Source organism: Semicossyphus pulcher, unplaced genomic scaffold, assembly GCF_022749685.1.
Source record: "Semicossyphus pulcher isolate SPU_LCO1_2020_fin unplaced genomic scaffold, fSemPul1.0.p SCAF_8, whole genome shotgun sequence".
In the NCBI taxonomy this organism is placed as follows: Eukaryota; Metazoa; Chordata; class Actinopteri; order Labriformes; family Labridae; genus Semicossyphus; species Semicossyphus pulcher.
The window spans coordinates 22,031,753-22,053,948 of NW_027211759.1; the positions used below are offsets into that span (position 1 = coordinate 22,031,753).

The 22,196-nt window shown below is 44.0% G+C and overlaps 1 protein-coding gene across 1 annotated transcript in view; it reads left to right on the plus strand.

The window, feature by feature from the left end:
* mrpl23 (mitochondrial ribosomal protein L23) overlaps positions 1-20,788 on the plus strand; it is a 37,834-nt gene extending 17,046 nt beyond the window's left edge. Inside the window, exon 5 of the mRNA XM_069686729.1 lies at positions 19,802-20,788. Coding sequence (XP_069542830.1) covers positions 19,802-19,966 — 165 coding nt within the window. The 3' untranslated portion in view covers positions 19,967-20,788. The remainder of the gene's footprint in view (positions 1-19,801) is intronic.
* The last annotated feature ends 1,408 nt before the right edge of the window (positions 20,789-22,196 follow it).

A 22,196-nucleotide genomic window follows, 5' to 3' on the forward strand; every position in this document is an offset into this window, starting at 1 on the left:
GTGTTTTACTTTCTAATTGTCGAGGTTGCATTATTAAACACAACAGCGAGGGGAAAGGGCATTTTGGAGGCCTTGAGCCTTTAGCTTTTGTGTCATGGGCTATTTTTTGGAGGGGGGACTCTGGGACTTGCCGACTTAGAGAGGCGAGACGGATGAGTTCCCCCATAGAGCCCTGAGGGGCCGGCGGACTCTGAAGGTTAGCTCTTAAATTTAGTGCACATGCAGGTCGATGATCATTGCACACATGCATTAAAAACATTATACAAGCACTGTCCCTGCCTTTGCAAATGTTATCCCCTGTTCTTGTGAGAGAGTCTCTCGTGCACACACACAAATCACACATCCCTACCCTGCATCTCTCTCCTGTGTCACACTCTGGCGGCTCTCTTTGGAAAGCAGCAGTCTCGGTTCTTGCAGGGCCTGAGGTTCAAAGGTCGTCTTTGGTTACATGCCAGACTTATTACAGGACATATTGAGATATGGTTATCATCTGGTATAGCTCTCTTTTCTCTCTGTTTTTTGCCATAGATGGAATGTGCACAATGTGTGTGTGTGTGTGTGTGTGTGTGTTTGAAGGGCCACTCCCCGTGGTGGCGTGGCAGCCCAGGCTCTCACATTGCGTAATGGTCGTTGCCTTCACACCTGTGTTTGAGGTGAGATTTGGGTCAGGAAGGCCCATTCCCTGCACGTCTTGCCAATGTTTGAAGTCTGTTACTCTTTGAAATCAAACAAACCTCCCCCAAAAATGTCAAAAAAAAAATCATTGTTTTAATGCCTTTGATGCAGATGTCAAAAGCAAGGGGCCTTTGTTTTGTGCCTGTCGTTTTGATCTTGCCCAGATAAATCAACAGCGGTGTAGACGCTTGTTTATGCCGCGCCGCCCACCCGACTGGGAGCCATCAATCATGAAACGGATGAATAATGAAAATTGTCTAAACACGACAATTTGAAAGAGGATACATGCTTGAAGCAGCCATGAATCTTTTAAAAGAGAGACTTCCTCTTTCGTGACACCAAGTAAGTGGTCTGTGATATTGTGTGTGTCTGGAATTCCTTGCGTCAGTAGTCAGTAGTGATGTGTCTGTCTCACCAGATGCACATGACGATGGGAGGTGTGAGGATGCAGAACAGCACACGCACATCTGTGACATGTGTGCATCATTCATGCATGTGGAGCCCTGGAGAGCGGATGTCTTTCCTTGAGTGTCATTTCGCTCTGTAGACCCAATCACGTCGCGGTTTGCTGAAGTCATCGTCATTTGACGGTGAACAGTGGGCAGAAAAACCGAGATGCAGGCTCTTTGTGCTCTAAACGGCTTGATATAAAACCAAATATCCGGCCTTTCTCTGGCAGGTTTTCTGAAAAACAGGCCCTCTCAACTCTCATTCCTACCTCACTCTCTCTATTGTGTATGCACGCACACACTCACAAACTCACACACACAGCCCCAGAAAACCCTCCTTTCTTTTGCAGCGGTGGGTAGAAAACAAGATTGTTCCTAATTGACTCCACATGTGGGAGAGTGTTCTGTGGGTCGATGCTCACACCGCGGTCCCCCCATTCTACCCTCATCCTTTCCTCTCCCCCTCTCTCTCCCCCTACTCCCTCCATCAGCTAATATTGCAGCAGTAATACGTTTGCACTCTCCCTCTCTCTCATTCCTTGCTCCTGGGTTGTGGTTGAGGGGAGGCCTCCCGTTAGCGGGGTTCCGTGACGGCCATTTTCCTCAGGCTTAGGGGAGGACCCCAGTAATGGGGGAAGAGATAGCGTCTGCATGTGTGAAATGCACACTGTGTGTGGGAAAGTGTGTGTGTGAGGGGCTCACAGAGGGGAGGTGACTAAGGGGATGATGGAGTCAAGCCAGAGCAGGGAGGTCCAGAGACAGGGCAAAGTGATCAGGGAGAGTGGGTAGAGGGTGGGGGACAGGATGCTAGTGTTGGGGTGACAAAGAAAGCAGAGCAAAATTAAAAATCTTGAGTCTGTGGCACTGCTTTTAGGTCTGGGTGCACATCAGAGGCACAGAGGCCACGGCTGTCATACACTGCACAGGCTAGCTCAGCGCTAATCTCTATTTACAGATTTTACATAGAAATGTAGAATCTGTAGGCAGGGACATTAGGGACGGCAAGTGTTCTGGTTTCCGTTTTTACTACGCCTGTAGTCCGAGTAATATTGACCAATCACGTATCAGCAGGCTGTGGCGTATGTAGGAAAAACGTTCCGTGTGGAGAGCAAAAGCAGGCGGAGCGTAAAGCACCCATCAGCGTCATCTGACAACGATTTAGCTTCTTATTAATCTCTATAAACAGACATCTGCATGCTAATAGCTAACAATCCGTTCTAGATCAAAAATTCAACTTGAGATAAATTCCCTTGACGCTGTGTCAAGAAAGACATTCAGCGTTCAGATTTCCCGACTTCCTCGAATGCATCAGTAATGATCGATCCGACCTCTGTTGAACAAACGAGCATTTTAAAGTAGGTTTCTTCTCCTCTTGAGGACAGACCTGACAAAGTTTCATTTTTACTTTTTACTAATCCGCATTGTGACGTAATTTCACACAAATCACAAGAACAACAGGTTCTTTTCCTGTAAACAATGCAGCACACGGAAAAGGAAGTCTTGACCCTCGGCATGTTCATCGTTGTCCCCAGAGGCTATATCGTTGTCAGACTAAAGCAGATGGGATCCGAAGCTCAGCGCTAACTCAGCTCGCCGCACACAGCAATACTTGTTTGTAATATTCAGGCGATACATTCATCTGTTTGATGCTGTGAAGTCGCTCATTCTGTTTTGCAGAACATGAGGCGTAATGCCATGTTCTTATGGGTCGTTATACACTTTTCTGTAAATATTGTCCTCAGCTTTTAAAGAATGGTCTAGTAATTATTAAGCAAGTTGCATCAATATTGTATGAAGCACCTTATCCTGTGTACTAGTTGACTTAAAACTGGCATGTAGAGAAGGAGTCTTCACTGCAGCTGATTGTGATCATGATGCTCATCAGGCTCTGTGGTTTATCCTCATTAAATCCTCTTGGCCGACGCTGAAGTGCATTGTGCCGTCATTTCCAGTTAAACCTTGCTTCCCATTTAAAACCTTCTTATATCCAATCTGCTGCTTTTTATAAAAGAGAAGGCTCACCACTTCTGAAATGATAGTTAGTTTTGAATGTTCTCAGTCATTGTGCAGCAACATTATTGTCAGTCAAACATTTATGATAAAGTGCTCTCTGCCTGGCATGCAAATGAAAAGGTTGTGGTGAGTTTTGGCTAGAGGAGGAGTTATTTTCTCTCTTTAGAGTGGCAGCTAGTTTGCAAGAGAGCTTTGCTGGCTGGTGCCAGCTGCAGCACTTCAGTGGGCTGAGTGCTCAGAGTGCATGTTGAAAGCTCCCGGGGGGTGACGTTGTGAATATATGAATGGGATGCCTGACCAGTCTCAGCATTTCTGAATGATCCAGTTTAGTGCCACATTGTGCTGTAAATGTCAAATGCATGCTGTAAAAGTAACGCAGTCCAATCAGCAGATTGCCTACAGATGGTGAGATTGTTGGTCTGACACCATGCTGTATTTTATCCATTCTGTGGTTCAGTCTCCATGAACAGTTGATAAGATATTTAGAAATGTATAATCTGAACATATTCCTATATTTTAAACTGGAAGAGGAGAGGTTTGCTAGCTGGTACGTAAAGCTTCTCTATCCTTTTCTTGGAAGTCTGGGATGGTATCAGTGTAAAGAAAGGAATCTCAGACATTTTCCTCGACTTGTTTTCAGTAGAGGTCAGAAGGGAGGAGCGGCAGCTTGTGTTCTTTGCGTGTTGGGCACAGCATGGCACGTCCAGGCACCTGTGGGATGTTTGCAACAATATAGCCTTAAAATCCATACCAGTCAAGCGTTGTTTGACAGTGTGTAGACACCTAATAAAATCACACAGAGATTAGAAGTCCATGTGCGCATCAACAGTAATCTGGACTCCCTGGAAGTCGGTAAGCATCGCCTCAAGTCCGTCCTTTTGTGGGGTGTGGTTGCACAAATCTCACACAAGCTCCATTCAACAGAGTTTATCTGTAGACAAAAGCTCTCTTCATACAGTCGGTGGAGAGTCTGCGTTAGGGCCAAAGTAGTGAAAGTAGATGATGAGTGAAAACTTTGCAGCAGAAGGGAGAGCAGGCACACAGATGGTCCAAGGTGTTGTCACGATGCCGACCTTTAGTTGTCATGAAGTGCTTTTGTTTGCACATGAACCAGTGATGTCACTATTTTGATCGTGGTCACGATCTAGTTCACAACATCAGAGGACAGCCCAGACACATTTACACATATCATACATGATTTTACTTTAGTACAATAATAATTTCCCAATGTTAAATAATTACACGAGTCAAGTGTCTGCAAGTTGCATCCATGTCTCTTTATAGAATAACCTCCTGAAGTCAAACATTTAAACTCTTAAATCAAACATTTTTCTAATGAGGTCTGGAACAAGTTTTCTTGTCTTTCAGTATTTTAATATTCTATTATTGTGGGGACATTTGCACTAATTAAAAGCAGAGCTCTTTCACCCATGCAACCAGCTCATTTTGACACCAGTATTTTTTTTATCCTCTGTGTGTCTTCCAAATTTTCATAAAAGTAGTAAAAAAAGGTGTCAAGGTTTCTCTCCAGGGTTCATTTCACGGACAGCCATGCAACAAGCCAGTTGCCCCAGTCGGATTCCTCTGTGCCCCAGAGCAATGTCCTAAGCCCAAAGACCACAGAACAAAACAAGATATGGGGCTGGACCAACAGCTGTAGAATAAGTGGTAGCTTCATTTAAATTGCTCATTTCCCGTGTTTCTTTCTGCAGCTTTCTCCGCCCCTGCTCGGTCCACAGGGAGGGCATCACTTGAAGTGAAAGAGAGAGACAAACAAAGAGGGAGAGACAGAGTGGCAAACATGGAGGAGTTGTGACACAGCTGAAAATGAGGGAGAGAGAGAAAGAAACAGCTGTATGGAGGGTGATTATGACCAGGCCTGGCTCTCTCGTCCGTGCGACTGACACTAGATGGCAACGTTTTGCTGTACAGCTTCTCTCTCACGAGCCTCCCCACTTCTCCTATCTGTTATTGACTCCTTGTTGCTTAACAATAGACCCTCTAGGGTTCGGTGACTGTGTGTATTTGGCTGGGCTGCAGGGTGGTGGTAGAGAGGGGTACAGGATAGGGGGGCTGCAAAGCCCCACAACCCCCCACACACACACACACACACACACACTTACACACACACACCCGTCCCTGTTCTGAGCTGAGTGAACCCCCTGCTCTCTGGAGCTGGAGGTGCTGAATCAGGCGGTGGGGCCGAGGGGGGAAATCTTGCTTATCTGTATGGAATTTTATTATTTTCAACTATTTGGATCATGATGGCTCCCGCTCTCCTTCCCTCCCTCTTCCTCCTTTCCACCTTGTCACGCAAACACAGCCTTTCCTCACACAGCCTTGTCTGTCTGCCGCTCTGCTTCCTTCCCTTCCCTGTGCTGCCTCACCCTCGCTTATCATGCCAATTAACATTTTTAACTTCTGCCACTTTTCCTCTCCGCTCTCTTCCACTGTGTCCGTCTCATTTTTCTTTGTCACACAGGGCTGGACTATTGATTTAAAAATTGCAATGTCAACTCAAACTACTTATGTTTCTTACATTAAATAGTTTCTCTTGTATCCTCTAAATACATTAGCCAGCTAGGCGTCTTGTGTTATGTATCTTACTTTAATTCAAAGCAGGCTTACAAATCAAAATGAGTGAATGAGTAGAAATTTAATTTGATACTCTATTCTCACAGATAAAGGCATCTATTTCCTTGTGGCTATTATTAGTTAAAAAAAATCACAATATACAGAAAGCCTGGCTTTTAATCAGCTTATAACTCCGGTTAATTTTTTCAGTCATATTTAAATAAAATGCAGAAAAAAAACGATTGCCCATTAACTAACATTTTTGGCTGACCGCCGGGGTCAGTCCTACACAGGGGTCTGTATGTGACTGACTGACTGAGTTAGTGAGTGACCGTGGTTTCACAGCCGTAGAGAGAGAGAGTTGCGACATCTCAATGGCGGATCATGGCGCATGTTGGACTCTGTCTATACGGCTCTGGATACTTTGTTCGGGGAGTAGGCAGGGCTGCTCCTCCGCTGCTCATCCGCTGTCCTCAACTACGTCTGCGTAAAGCGCGCACCTGCTTTCAAACATGTTGTCATCGGCCTCATAAGGACAGTCCTTGTAACACATTGCCTACAAAAGCGCACATTGACCTGATGCGGTCAGCCACATACTAGGTTTTGACCTAGTCTTGTTTTTTATATCTAAGGGTCGACAACATGTAATGTCAGAAAATTATCAACCCATAAATATGCAAACTTTTATACCTTCTATTTTCTTACATTAGAAACGTTCTTTTTCACTATCAAGCTATTTTTGCCTTAATTTAACCAGGCTGTCTATTTTTTAAAATAATGAAACAAAAACAATACCTTCCTACCTAATGAATGATATCTTCATTAGTGCCAATTCAGAGGAGACATTTTAATAGTTAAAAATGTTAGTTTTAAAAATTGGCAGAGAAATCTGTAGTATCACTTCTAGGTGATTAAATCACATTTCTCCTGAAATGACTGACGCAGCCGACTTTGACTTAAGTGTATCTGTCAGCATTCTAGGCGTATAAATCTTTGTAAGGAAGGAATGGGCGGATACACTCATTAATGTGTGTACACATACATGTATGCTGGGTGTAAGCTAATAAAAGGAGAGACCTTTCCTGGCAATCAAGCTTTCCTGAAAGGCCCCCCATCACCCAACGTGTCTCCTGATTTGGAAAAATTCACTCCTAAGTAAAATCCTGTGTGTGTGTCTGTGTGTGCGTGTATGTGTGTACGTGTAGGTTTCATAAGAGCTCAGGAGAGAGAGAACATGAATTATAGAGAACAGAGCAGGGTCTTAACCATCCGGTTTGGATTCTCACACGCAAACCTTTTTTTGAATGGCTCCAGTCGATGCTCTCTGTTTTCTTTCTCACATGTTTGACGCTTTACGCCAATTCAGCTCCAGCTTTAATGACATAACATTACATGTGCCGCAGATGTAAGGCCTCAGGAAATGTTGATTGGTGATTTTGTTTTCAAATAACAAACTAGACAAAGCAGAGCAGTACAGAAGTGTAGTGTAAGAACAAGTTAAAAGCACAGTTCAGCCGTACGAATATACAGGTAGCGTAAAAGTTATTTCAATTTATTTTCATTTAAAACACATTCCAATTACAGCCTACCATCAGTTTTCACCATGTCGAGTTTGCAATCCTGCTAGCTACCAGTGCTGTAGCTAGCGGTAGCTGGCAGCCTACGGTGATGTTGATTGTTTTGAGGGTGGCGGCTGCAATGGCGATCTTGACAGTGCATGTCCGTGACGAAGCGTTTGTAACAATCAAGTTAGTTTTACCTAAGACAGCGAGGAAAACAGCACTGCGGCATTTCGTAAATATGAGACGTTGTAGCCGCTCGGAAACAGTTTGATGCGGAGATGTGGAGTCACCACTTAACAACTGGATAGCGCCATCGTCTGGGTAAAATAACATACCTCTGTCTGCATTTCATACAGGTATGTTGGTCGAACCGTTATACAGGACGCAGCCAACTTCTTAGATGAAAAAAAAAAATGTATTAAAAGTGCATCTTATACACCGAATTTTACGGCACATCTGGAGATCTCATTCAGTTCTTCCTCTTCCTCTCCACATCTTCTCCATCTTCCCTTTTGTCTGTCTTGATTGATCCTTACGTTATCTCTCTCCACAGCATCTTTTCTCATCACCCTCATTTCCTCCCACATTTCCTCCAGGTTCCCCTTATTTAGATAGCCACGGCAACACACACGCACACATGCAAACCCAACAAGCGCACTCACACATGCGCACGTGCGCATGCACGTAACCTTTCTTGATTACCCCTTGACCTGTAATGACACTGCTGCCACTTTGATCAGCCAATCAGCTTGCGGCGCCACCCAGGTTCTCAGCGGGGCTGCCACTGGCCTGATAAAGCCCTCTGATAGGCCCCTGCTGGTGCATTTCCTGTTTTGGTATGCTTCTTCGTTTTTTATTTTCTCCACCAGCTGGTCCCCGCATTCCTCAGAATCGGGGAGGGGGCAGGAGCATTGCCTGGATGTTTATGTTGCATGTGCATGTAGGGGTGAGTGTGTGTGTGTGTGTGTGTTTGTGCAAGGGTCCAACTGTGTGTTTGTGTGTGTTTGTTTGGTAGCCTAGATAGTTGGATCTGGGGCCGAGAGGGGGCGGGGGAAGGTGGTGGGGATGCTTGAAATTGGGGGGGAGGGTATGTGAGGGTTGTTTACATGCGTTGGCGAGAGAGAAATGGGGTACATCGTGGGGGGGTGGGGGGGTGAATGACATAGATGGAGGGGATAATGATAGTGAACAGCTGTTTATGTGTGTGTATGTGTGTGTTAGGGGGGTGGATGCTTGAGACAGGCGGGGTTTAGGTGAGATTTGGCTTGGAGTTGTTTACCTGAGAAAGGTGACATGATTTAGCCTTTGTTGTCCATTGCTGCTTACATTAACACATTTCGTTGTGTTATTCTCCTCTGTTGTTGTTGTTGTGTTTATCCTCAGAATGTCCACTTGACCAGAATGATGTAAACGTCTTTGTGGGTGGCTGGGTGTGTATTTAGATGCTGATGATCTTTTCCTGAGAGCTCTGTTACCAGGGTCCAGTGTCTCCAGTAGCAGTCTCGGAGCAGACATGCCCAGACATGCACACTCAAACACACACACGTGCACACAAACACATACACACACACTTTCCCCCCTCACACACCCTGTTTGTCTCTGGGCAGAAGTACGTATCATTGGACCCCCGTGTCACAAGGTCGCTGCGATAGATCTTGAAGTATTTTTAGTTGACGCCAGAGCCGGTGTTTCCCCACCTGCCTGACTCCTGCTCTTTGTCTCTTTATTCATCATCAATATCTTCTCCCTGAATGAACACATTAACAATAGCTCAATTGTTATCCTTCATAAAAGTGGCATTTACTTCCATTTCAGGGATAAAAGCATGTACTGATGCACCAACACAATGTTCTCTGTCTGACAAATCAGATATAAACTTGATACTCAGATAAGGAACTAACTAATACCAAATAGTAATGATGATGATCCAGGATTAAGATGTTCCTAGTGGCTAGGGTGTGTGTTTTTATGCCATTTACTGTTTTTACATTCATTAATTTCTTCTTCAGAGTGTAGTCTTAATTGTTAGTGGTGAAGCTGTGCACATGCTGGATTCAGATTGGCTTGCTGGATTAAATCGACACATGATAATGTGTGTAATAATTTTAGAAATGTAATGAAGAAATGAAATATATTAAAGCTGCTGTGAGGAACTTTTGGCTTGTGTTGATTTTGGCGCCCCCTTTGGACAAAACCATACCTCTTATCTCTTTGCTGATTTTGTCCCGTACATGCTAAAGTGGTGGTTTATAACAACCAATCTCACCCTGCTTTCTTTAACAGTCATATGTATCACTCACTTTAAAATGTAAACAAAGGCAGCGTGCAATTAACCGCTTTGTCTGACACCTACCCCCTGGCAGCAGTTTCAGGCAGTTAAAATAACTATATATAAATATATAGTCATATAGTTGTCACTGATGGTCTGGTTTGCTTTTGTAGCTCATATAGAGTTTAAAAAAAGCATTTTATTTCATAAAAATTGAAAAACTCCTCACAGAACCTTTAACAAAAATGAGATTGCATTAACTTCCCTTACACAGAAAAGAGTAGCGCTTGTGTCAGAAGTGGGAATAAAACACGCGGTTTTGGCAGAGCACAAGATGTTCTTGTGAGGATTAGTTAATTCAGTGTGGTAAAATTGAAACATCGGCAGAATGGCCTGTGCTTGTTAATGATGTGTTCGTAATTGTATTTCCCCTTTGGACCTTATAATTTTCTCAGAAAAACTGATCTCATGTCTGTACATGAAAGAATTAACATAGCCACCAGCACCAGGAGACGGAGAACTCCTCTGAACTTTAAAAATAAGTTTATGAGTCAATACAGTTAATAATGGGATATGCACAGAGATGTCTATGCACAAAAAAAACCTTTCCTGCAAAAAGTCCAAAACATTTTGTCTCCTTTGTGTGGACCATAGGTCATGAATGTAAAGGCCATTAATATGAATGACATGGAGACGCACAAACATACTCTGCTGCAAGCCAAAGCTGACCAAGTTATTTGGTTGTTGCCGGGCTGTGGAGGAGATGTCATTGTAATTGGAGGGAGGGTCGGGGTCGTGACCCTGAATGAACCCACAGCAGGATGCTATTGGTTAGTGGTCTACTCTTACTGCCACTTATCTGTCTTTTACAGAGAGGGATGATTTCACTTTGCTCAGTCTCTCAGCTGTTATTTGATTGAATGCAGGCTCTTTTTTCAGGCTGTTATGACATCTCAACAGTCTGACTTCTTCACCTTGCTTTTTAACGTCCTTGTATCTTTCAATTCTCATATTACATTCTTTCCAAAGAGAACAGTCGAGTTTTACTTGTCTTTTGTTTTGATTTTCTTCACCCTTTCACCCTCCCTTCTTCTCACTCCATCTCCCTCTTCTGTTCTCGGAATGGCTTATACCAGGAGGTCTGGACAGAGGAAGAGGTCAGAGAATTGTGTGTGTGTTTGTGTGTTTCAATGAGATAAAGTGAGAGTGAATGTGTGGCCCACCCAGGGGCCTGGCCGTCAGAGCTGTTTACGATCTTCAGGCTACACCTTTTCTCCTGTTTTGCCCTCTTCCATAGTCTTTCCTGCCACTCCCAGGTTTCTCGTCCTACTTAATGTAATATCAGGCTAAAAACTACAAAGTTGGACAATATGAGCTCAGGATCCTCCTTAGATGTTGGTATCAAACTCCAGATCAACAGTTATGAGTGTGAGTTTACACCAAGAATGTTTGGAATGATACTGTTGGGTACTAGGTATCTTTTTAGGACTCTTGTAGATCACTAGAGCTCAGAGGAATCAAATCTTTGAGACTGCACCAAGTCTGATGGCTTATACCCTTCGCCAAACATACCTCAGGAAACTCTCAGGAAAAACTGTCTCAGGCAGCTGAAGACCTCTTTAACTCGTGTCTTGTGTTTGGGTTTGGTCAGGTAACAACAGTCCGATTTACAAGCAAACCCGTCTGTTTCGCTTACAAGCAAATGAAGTTCAGTTTGCTAGAGCAGGGAATGTAATCCAAACCAACTGTAAGAAACCGACCGATTCTCATGAACATTTTGTCCATGGTTTGGTAATTTTTCATACGATTTTATGGGTACAAGAAGTCAGATGTTGACATAGCAATTACTCATGCTTGGAAGGTCTAGCATAACAAATTAACCAATGGCAAACCACAGCCTGCACCGATCACTGCAGTCAGCTATTTCCTCCTTATCTGGTATGATGACCAGAGATGCTAAATTATGGCAAATTGTAAAGACACACCCACGCATCTTAGTTAAACATAAAGGAAGTGCAATTTCTCCCTGCTCCTTGGTTGCCAAAATCTGTAATCTTATAGGATGACAGGTTGCCAAAGCTCTGTCCAATAACAAGCTACTTATTTTGTTTACAAGCCCCAGTCCACTTGATCTTGGCCTGTGTGAACTTGAACCAAAACGAACCATGCCACAAAATCTGTGGTTGATACCAAGGTAAACGGACTAGAAAAAGGTGTGATCCACCTTACATATCCACAGTCAGGCAGCAGAAGCCAGTTGGAAAAGAGTAAAGTTGATGCTCTTCCTTGTAATTGAGCTGCCCTTGAGCAAGGCATGAAACCTCCTCCAGCTGGTCGAGTGGAGCAGGTGACTCCCCAACAGTAGGAAATCTTTTCAATGCGTACCAATGCACGAGTTGCTAAAAAAGAGCAAGCTTGCCCGGTCGACCTTTTCTTAGATAAATAGGGTTTACACACACACACACACACACACACGCAGCAGGGGGTTGCCCTCAGCTCTAATCCTGGTAACCTCATCACTGTGGTCTTACCCTCTGTAGTCTGCCAGACTCCGCTAACGTGCGGTCGAAATAGATTCAACCGCAATGTGAACACCTCTCTGTGTCTCTCTCATTACCCCCCTGAACACACACTTTACGCACACATACACCACCAGTACTCAAGATGTCTCTGTGCTTTGCTACAGTTTACCCCACCACACCACCACACTGCCACCGCAGCCACACGAGCCGCAGCCTCATGAGATTTCTCACCGCGTCGTCAACACCTCTCTGTTTCAGTGTGCTGCCCAGATTTGTCCGTACTCTAATAACAACCGCCACCATCTGCTCGATTTTTATTGACTCCTTTTGTGAATGCCTCTGTCTTCTGATGCCTTCTGGATTGTTCCTCACCAAAGGGGATCTGAGTGAATGACTCAGTTTCACTTTTTCAGCCCACTTAAGGCCTTTTCAGTCTCTGTGACCCCGTTGAGAGCTCCTCTGTTCTTTAATTCGGTCAAGTGTGGTCATCCAAAAAAAGTCAGTGTACTTGGCCTCCGCCCCTCAGTCACATCTTATTTAGCTCCACAATAACTCAAGGTGCTTGAGGTCTTGAGCGAGCACAAGAGAGAGGCTGATCCCAGGTCATTAGAGAGGATTTTTTGATGGATCCAATTCATAAATTGTCTAGATTATCTGAAGGGAAGTTGCCATTTGACCTCTAAAGCAGTTTTACAGCTGTTAAACAGTCCTCAAAGCAATAAAACTTTTCTCCAAACTTCTTTCATTCCAGAGGACATAAAATCTGATACCATGAAGGCTATTATGTTTATTGGGGATATTGAAAAATGAAGTCAGACTTACTACAATGGGGTTGAGTAATCTGCTTTTTGTTTTGTATTTTCAGATGTGCAGCATAGTTCTTACTGTGCTTGCAGAGCCTTTTAAATACTGATGTGTATCTCATCTGTCACATGGCAATATCTTGTCCTGCAGCAGTCCAGTCCGGCCAAGTCTCGCCCCCCCCTCCGAATGTTTTAACTCTCAAATCTGCAGGTTGAATCAGCCTTTGTGTCCTCTGCTGCCGACTGTGCCATAATGTTCTATTCAGCGCCAGGTCGGAAAAGCACTGTGCACCGGCACCTTCCTGTTTTCATCAAAGACATTTTAACACATGAAGCCAGAACAACTATGGCTTTCATATTTCATACTTAAATCTCGGCTTATGAATAATAAAAGAGTCACCCCCTTCACATTTTCCTAGTATTGATTTCACATGCATTCCAAGGTTGCAGGACACACATTTGTCCATTCTTTCAACATTTTTCTGTTTTTTCCCCACTCTTAACGGGAAATTATTACACACAAAAACACAGGACCAGGACTTTTTCCCCCCTTTGGCTGTTTTTTTGTTGCGACGGCTTGCTCAGTTTGTCACAGATCAGAAGGAAAGGTCAATCAGATAGAATACAGTTGTCCTTTGTGTGTCTCTTTCCATCTCTCGCTTGGTCTTCTCTCTTTTCACTCTCCTCTTTCCCTCCTTCCCTCTGGGGCTCCAAACAGGATTATAACAGGATTACACACACATTCAAAAAGTCAGGTTGGATTTGAGGACCTTTTTACCGAAGCACATTTGTACCCTGGAGGCTTACAGCGATTATAAACAAGGAATAAACGACATTAAAGACTCGGATCATTTTCTGAATGTAACTGCTGTGAAAACAATACAGGGACGCCGATTGTTGTATCTAATTTGACAGCTGTCCGCAATCATCTGGTTAAAAGTCCGACAGTGGTCCCCAAATGTGACACAGGCCAGACTGACACCCTAAATACACGCTTCCTGGAAGAGAACAAGACATTGAATTAGAGCTTAATAAGGAAACATACACATGCACACAGACAGGGAAAGTGAGACGGGTTGGTAGTGAGTCAATGACAACATTAGCCTTCCCCTCTTAACCCCCCCCCCCCCGAGTGTTTCTCCTTCTTTCCCCATTGAGAGGGAAACTCTGGGTGTAATGGGTCGTTCATGTGCGTAAGAGGAGTATGTTTACATCACTGGCAGTGTGGGGCCTCGTCTCAATATTCCTGGATGGCATCTTGATCCAATTGGGACCTTGGTGAAGATGATGGCAGAGCGAGGGAAAAATATCCACGCCTAGGAAGCATAGAAGGTAACAGAAAGGAAACCCTTGGAGGCGCATAATGCCTGACTGTCTTTCTCCACTTTTGTCCTTTTTGGCCAGACCTCGGTCTTCTCCATAAATCACTCAGTATGCACTCATACACACACAAATACACAAGCAGAGCGAGGCAGACAGACACACAGGAAAGATCGCTTTGGCTCGGAGCACACAGAGACCGAGGGGACGCGGGCTCTGCCTCCACTGTGGTGCAATGTATGTAATTCAAACACAAATATGAATGTTTTCCGCCAACACTTTCTCTCACTGCGGAAATGTGTCCAGCAGACGCTTGACACACGCTCGCGCACACACACATACACACACAGGGCGCGGCCTGCTGCCAACAATAAGACTTGTTTAACAAGTCTCTGTGCTTTGTTGATTTCAATCTCTGGGCTTTGTTGTTTTTGTGAATCGTGCTCTCTGAGGCCGGTATTAATCTTAGCCATGTGTATACACAAGGTGTCCAGCGCTGTGCAGTGTAACTGGGAATTGTCATGCGACAACGTTCGGTTCAAGTCGGGTGATGTCTTGTTTGGCTCGCTGCTTCGTTGTTCCCCGTGTTGCCAGGTTTGGTGTTTACGGTGCTGTGGTAGAACTCTGCCTCAGTCAACATTTCTTTCCTCTTCCTCCTCTCCCACATCACTTCTTCACATCGACTGACCCCATCTTTCTCCTTGCTGCCTCCTTCTCCGTCTCCTCACTCCTCCTCATACTCCTGCGGCACACTTCCCTTGGCCTCGTCCAGTGTTTGTGTTTTGGATTCTGTGTTCCTCGATGGCAGCGTGTGCAAGTGCGGAGAGACACTGAAGGTCTTGGCAGGACCGTCGGTTTCCAGGTGCTTCTCTGGTGTTTGGCAGCTCTCTGCCTGTGCCTGACTCAGCCTGCTTCTCCTCACTGGGTCTGCTCTCTGGTCCCTCTCTTCCTGCATTACTACACTCTCTAAAAAAAAAAACCTTGTAGTTTGCTGTGCAGGCGTTGCCGCAAGACAAGAACAGGGTAGCTTTTCTGTTGATTGAAGGTTATGCATGTTTTGTTCTAGCTGCTCCTCAAAGCTGGTATCAGAGAGTTTGGACTCAAAGTTATCACACCAAAATAGTAGTTTCTGAAATAGTTTTGTTTTGGATGTACTTACATGCCTGGTCATGTCAGTATTATCAGATTTGACACGTCAATCTTGCTGGTACTTAACATACTTAAGACTTGGTTAAGATTATGGATTTTTGTAAGCAATAACCCTGTCAGTTTCTCCCCCCGTATTGTCTCGTTTCCCACTGAAAAGTGGTTTACTCAAGCAGTTTTCCCACATGAACCTCAGACAACATCTAGAAAATCAGGCCCAGGCACTGTCCGCAGTTGCCCTTTCACACATGTAATACTCCTTTTGTGCAGGAGGATGAGGACTGGTCTGTAATAACAGTTTTTTCATTGTAAACAATACAACATTTTTAGATACCTCTTTCCATACCGTGGAAATTAAGTTTCAGGCACACGAATCGGGTTAATGTCTTGTTTTTTTTGGCCAATCAGCACACAGTGATTGTACCGAAAAAGTCACTGAACACATACCAACCGTTTGAAATACTGCGAGGCTACTTAAAGGCATGAGTAGATGATGTATCAACTTGTCAGAGTTTCCAATAATTCTACACTTTTTGATGCCACATGTTTTAAAAGAATACAATCTACGTTATTTTTATGCTTGTTAGTACCGAAAACTGAAGCTTTGGAAAAACAACAGATCTTCAGTCAGATTTATAACCCAAAGCTGCTGCAAGCAAAAGAGAGAGAGCAGCTGTGGTCAAGCGACATGGACAGGAAGTAATGAGTGCCGTTCATGTAAATGAAGCAGTGAAACTGAGAAATAAGACATTATTTTCTAACACGCCTACACCTTCGTGCAAACCCGCAGGAAGGTACAGGATTTTGTTTTTATAGGCCTAAGTCGCGCTTTATCCTGCCGACTGTTTGCTCTGCCCTCTGTCACACCTGGAGCGACACAGCGGACTGCTCTCATTCACAGAACGGCAAATTAAGACGTTTTGTGAAGTCTTGCTCACATCTCACAAAGATGCAAAAGTTCCAATAGTGTCTGCTGCAGACAGACAGAGAGCAGAGCAGAGAAACAGCCATGTCACCTTGGTGCTATGTTTTCATTTAATCCCGACCTGCAGACTGTTAGCTGAGCTTCAGACCACTGCCAAGCGATGGTCGTCCAGAAATGTCCCAAATGCAGCAGAATAATAAGAACAATAGAAATATAGACGAAGGGCAGATCTGCCCCAATCTGTAACAGATAGACACCACTTCACACTTCTGTTGGATTATGAGTGATGATTTCATTATTATTAACAGTATGTCAGATGAGCTGGTATGTGTTTAGTGACTTTTTTCTGTACCAGCACTGTGTAAAGGTGGGACATTAAAAACAAGAAACCAACATTTTTGTTCTTAGGACTTCCATTTTTGTTGCCGTGGTATTGCAACAGGTACCGAGTATCGTTTTCTTTACTAGTATCGTATTAAGGTTTGAAATTCTGGTATTGTGACAACCCTAGTATAGATATTCCCTATATATTATCCCCTATGACCCCTCAGTGTTTGGTGGTGTCTGTATCTGCCGAGCCCCTGCCCTGAATTTTCTAGTTTTTCTCTTATTTGCCGAATTTGACATATTTCTGGGTGACAATAACTGGGCAGTGGTTTTGAGCCCACCGCCAACAGTCTGCAGGTCCAGACAATAAAGAAATGTTGCAACAATGTGACATCACTTTATTTCCTATGCTCCGTCTGTCTGCGAAAGACGCTAAACCTTGTGCATCTGAATGACAAGCCAAAGTTTCGTGGCAGTGTTGATATTTGTCAAGTACATAAAATCAAAATTAAAAAATCAAATCAAATCAAATGCTTTACCTGAATTGGGTGCAATACTCTAGAGGCAAACACTGCAAACTTGAGGCTCAAAAAAGGTTCCATTGTTCTGCTTGACTATATGTCAGTGGTAGTGGAAGTATTTTGCACAGAGCGCAGGTAATCCCACCTTGGAGAAATAATCGCGTGACGGAATGGCATATCTTTTGTCCAATTTTCTGAAGCCCTAATAACCCATAGTATTTATAGGACATCAACATAGATCTTTAACGGACATATATCTTAAATGGAATGCTATTGCATTGGTAATTTCAGTAAATATTTGGGAGTTGGGTGGATAGGGTGTGGATAGGGGATAGTGCTGATATGGATGTCTGACCTGACGCTGCACAGGGACGTGGAGTAGCGTCATTACTCCTCTTGGCCTTCATACACTCATCACACTGCACTTTGTGGTATTTGTTTTAAGTGGTTGAACAAGTTAGTAGTGTTGCTTTGCATCACAGACACAGCACAGACACAGGTTTCATGGACTCTTAAAATACTATTTTTTCTTGCTAAACATCACTTGCCCTAAACCAGAAATACCTCCAAACAACCGATGACGAGCTGTTTCAGCGCCTAATGACATGACATGCCAGCTCCTCAAAAACGTGAAGCAAGAACCTCTTGATCGCCCTCTGGGGGATAGACTGTCCACAGGAGTTTTCTATGGATGTAACGTGCATTTTAAACGTCACTGTCACTGTCGATCATGTTTATCTAATCGTTGGAAGCCTAAATCATGATCGGGATTAATATTTGAAGTATTGTGCAGCACTCATTTCTATGAATCACAGCTATGGATCCAAAGATGGCGTCGATTCAGCCCGAAAAGTTTGAATTTGAATTGTTGGTGTTTTCTTACAATGTTACAATGCCATTTAGCAGACGATTTTGTCCAAAGCGCCGTACATCTGAGAGTTAATACAACACAAGCAACGATCAAAACAGGAGAGAACAAAGTCATCCTCAATGTCATCATCATCAATAGCATCAATATCAAGTGCAGAGCTAGGTCTTAAGCTTCTTCTTAAAGATGAAAGGGACTCTGCGGACCGAATGGAGTTTGGTAACTCGTTCCACCCCCTTGGGACTACAGAGGAGAAGAGTCGAGTTAGGGACTTAGGGCCCTGTTGTGATGGGAGTACCAGGCGCCTTTCATTGGCAGAGTGTAGTGGGCTGGAGGGAGTGTAGACCTGGATGAGGGCGTTCAGGTAGGCAGGAGACGTTTTTGTAGCTGTTTTCCTCCTGGGATTTTTCCACTGCAATACTTTGAGTGGCCACTGGGCTGGATTTGAAACCAAGTGGAGTGATAGCAACGTATCTAGTTTCTAACAATCAATGAATTGAAAACTAATAACAGAAGACTTAAGTTGACTTAAAGTTCTTTGTATTTTTCCGTGAATCTTAGTGTACCCACCCACTGTTTTTACGAGCTAACGTTCACGAAGCATCTAGTCCTCCTATCTCTTGTTGTTTTCTTTCTTCTTATATTGACGTGCCAAAATGCACCTGAGAGCACACATTTATACATGCACATATCTAAACATACAGTACAAATCACACCCGAGACAAATGCTGTAGGTTCTGTCTGTCACCCCATCCTCCAGTCTGCGTATTTGGCAAAGTGAGTCATGTTGTCTCCTCCTTTGGGAATTAAACCATGCTATGTGGTAATTATATGCATGTTTCTCTTGGTATTTTGGGGGTTGGAGACAGACAAAGTAACGTTCACATCAGAGCCAGACCATTCCTTAACGCCTACATGCTGACCCCAAACAAAATATTTCAAATATTTAAACAGAATAGTTGATTGACAATTGTGTTCATGGAAGCAATTCATTTTATAGTGGTAGTTAGTTACAGTCACAGAGTGACATATGACTATTTGTCATTATGAAGGGGAAGCTGTTGTTTGGAGTAAACTACATCGTTAGTGATCATTCATCACTTTGGGAACAGTTTTGAATAATAGCAATTTGTCTAAAGTCCAAACACAGTGATGAAAATGATGCCTGTGAGCAGTTTCATCATCAAAGACTATGATCCGTCTTAATATGAAGCCGAGTCATTTAAGGACAGCTATGCTTTGGCTCCAGATTGATAACAGTGAATTCTTGTTGCCAGGTGTCCATGGGAGAGGCTGAGAGGGATAGGCTATGGATATGTGTCCATGCCTGCACCCACTGACCTGTTATTTTTTTGTGTGTGGGCGTGCACGCATGCATTGGTGTGTGTGTGCTGTACTGTACTCCACGGCGGCCTGACACAGACTACGCTTGGGCCAGTGATGCATTAGCCATGTCCAGAGATGGGTTGGTATGGAATAAATAATGGATACCATCCTTTCCCTCTGAATAAATCAAGACCAGAGAAATGGAGAGAGATGAGAGATTAAATGTGGGAGAGAGTTGGAGAAATTGAATGCCAGAGAGAAAGAGAGTTTGTGTAACTGGAAGAGCGATATAGAGGGAGAAACAGTGTCCTGAATTCCAAATCAGTGTCTCACTCCTTGTATCTGCAAAGATAAGGAAATGGTTTACGAGAAATGCTGTTTTTTGTGGTAAAAAAATAGTTTTCAAAAGAACCACCTTGATCCTTTCTTAATATTGGGTAGGAACACAACGGTTTCTTTTCTCATTAGGCTCACTTTTTTTTTTTTGTCTTTTCAACCCAGGCCCAGGGCCAGACGTTCACCTTCCCTGACGTCTTCCCGGATAAAGAGCAGAAGCCGGCGGAGGGCTCTATGGAGGAGATGCAGGAGCAGTTCATGGAGGACGAGAAGCAGAGACAGAAACTGGACCCAAGGAGAGGAGGGGTCACCGAGTGGTTCGGACTCTGAGTCAGCCCACTGACCGAGAACTCTGTGCTCGAATGTAAGCAGCGGGTGTTTCTACATGTATTGATTTACAACGGGACTGTTGTGATGTCAGTTCTATTTCTGTGAGAAACTCTCACAAGTTGTGTTGTAAAGAAGAATGAGCATGTGTGTGGGAGACTGGAGACATGTGTTTGGTGTGTGTGTGTGTGTGTGTGTGTGTGTGTGTGTGTGTGTGTGTGTGAGAGTTTGCAAGGCTTCAGTCCAGTAACCGAAGCCAGAACAGAATCACAGGAGGAGGAGAGTGGCTTGGTTCCATCTTTTATGAAACCAGCCCACCGTACAGAATCTCCATCACCTCGGATGACCTCCCCTCCTTCCTCCTCCTACTCTTCCTCTTCCACCTCCTTCTCCTTTTACTACTCCTTTTTCACGATCAGCTTTCCTCAGGAGTTTCCTTTCCTTCTTCCTTTCCTTGTTCCTCTCCCACACTGCTCTTCCTCTGCCACGCTGAGGAGTGGTATATTGTGGTATCCCTAGTAGCCCTGACTTTCTGCCAGCTGGATCCGCCTACCTGGACAACCCACATCCTTTCCTCTTTTATGAGTTTGCCTAGGATTAATTGACCACTTTAGGTAAACAACAATTGAGATGTTGTGTCAGCAAAGCAACGATATGGAATTTGCTGGAGTGTTTTATTATTTTGTGGTAACACCTCTTGCCATAACTCTGAGAGAGGATTTGTACCCACTGTGTGTGTGTGTTTGCCTCGCATGCGGGACTTGCCAGTGAATCTGTCTTAATTGTAAATGCTGTTGGAGTAAGGCTGAATAAACGGTCACTTGTCCAAAAACCTCTCTGCTTACTTTTTCTTGTGTTCTCCTCGCCTCATCTCCCAAGGCTGCTGCGCTCAACAACTGGCACTTCGAGACGCTGTTCGCCACACAAGCTGGCCTGCGCGCGTGCCAACATGGTCTGGTAGCTGTTTTGACAAAGTAATGATCTGTGTTTAAACCGGCCCACTGCAGGACTGAGCTCTCTTACGGTAATAAGGCCCATAAAGGGGAGGGACCTCTCCTGGACGCGCTCAGACCCTCCATTATGCTGAGAGGCCAAGGTTACAGTAAGTGTCCCCCAGCCGTGACCACTAATGCTGGCTGGCTAATACAAAGGTCCAGTCCCTGACCTCTCCCAGCCAACTCAGCTATCGCTAAGGAGAATGTCAATATTGATCCTGTTGGCCCATTGTCTGCTGCCTGGAACCACTCACCCCCTGCGTCGCTATAAAGAAATCTGATTTGGAACAAAAAAAAGCCTCTCTATTTCTTTTCTGTCAGCCTCTCACTTTTTATTTTCCTCTTTCTCTGCTCCTTCTGTCTCTGCTGCCCGGTTGTTTCCTCCAGAGAAACAGCTGCCTTACCAACAGAGAGGGAGACCAAATTCTTGTTCTGGCTCTCCTCTTGGCCTCAGAGGACCCCACATGAAAGTTGGGAAATCAAATTCTGGTGTTTGCCAAGAAAAAAATCTGTCCGTGCTCGCCTCCTGTTCTTTGTCACGGGGATACCCTGTGCCTTCTCAAGTCTGACACACACACACATGTCATCAGTACATGCTGTACCCAACCCTTAAATCATCTGGCGTTGGGGTGCTGACATATTCCTCTGTTTAGGGGCTGCTGACAGTAGGGTTATGTAGTGTTTTGGACATTGCTAATTAGAGTCAGAAACATGACACATTTTATAGTGCAACAAGTCAGACACACTTTTAATGAGCTCATCTCTTGCTCACACCGGGAAATGTCTCTTAGTCATTTTAGCTCTTTATAAGAACAAATAAACAAGAACGAGTCATTAGCTGATAAAAGAAAGAAAGAAAAACATTCTAGGGCAGAATGAGGAAAACAATAAATGAAGTCATCGAGATTGAGACTTACAATGTAACACGATAATCTGTCGACAGACTTGTTTCTGAGCGAGGCAAATTTATAGGGAAATTTCTCAAATTTCATTTGCTTCTTCTTTATATTGTACTTGAAATCGAATAAAACTGATATGATTTAATTTAGCTCATCATGATTATTTATGCCGACAAGATGATTTGGGATATTATTCTAATCCATAAATGTAAATTGAGCTAATAAAAGGATAGCCTTTTTAAGTGAAAACATCTGTGAAGGGTCCTGCCAAAATTGCGTAGTTTTTGGGCATGAATGAAACAGATGATTGTTTTGCTTTTCAGAAAAGAACACGGCTCG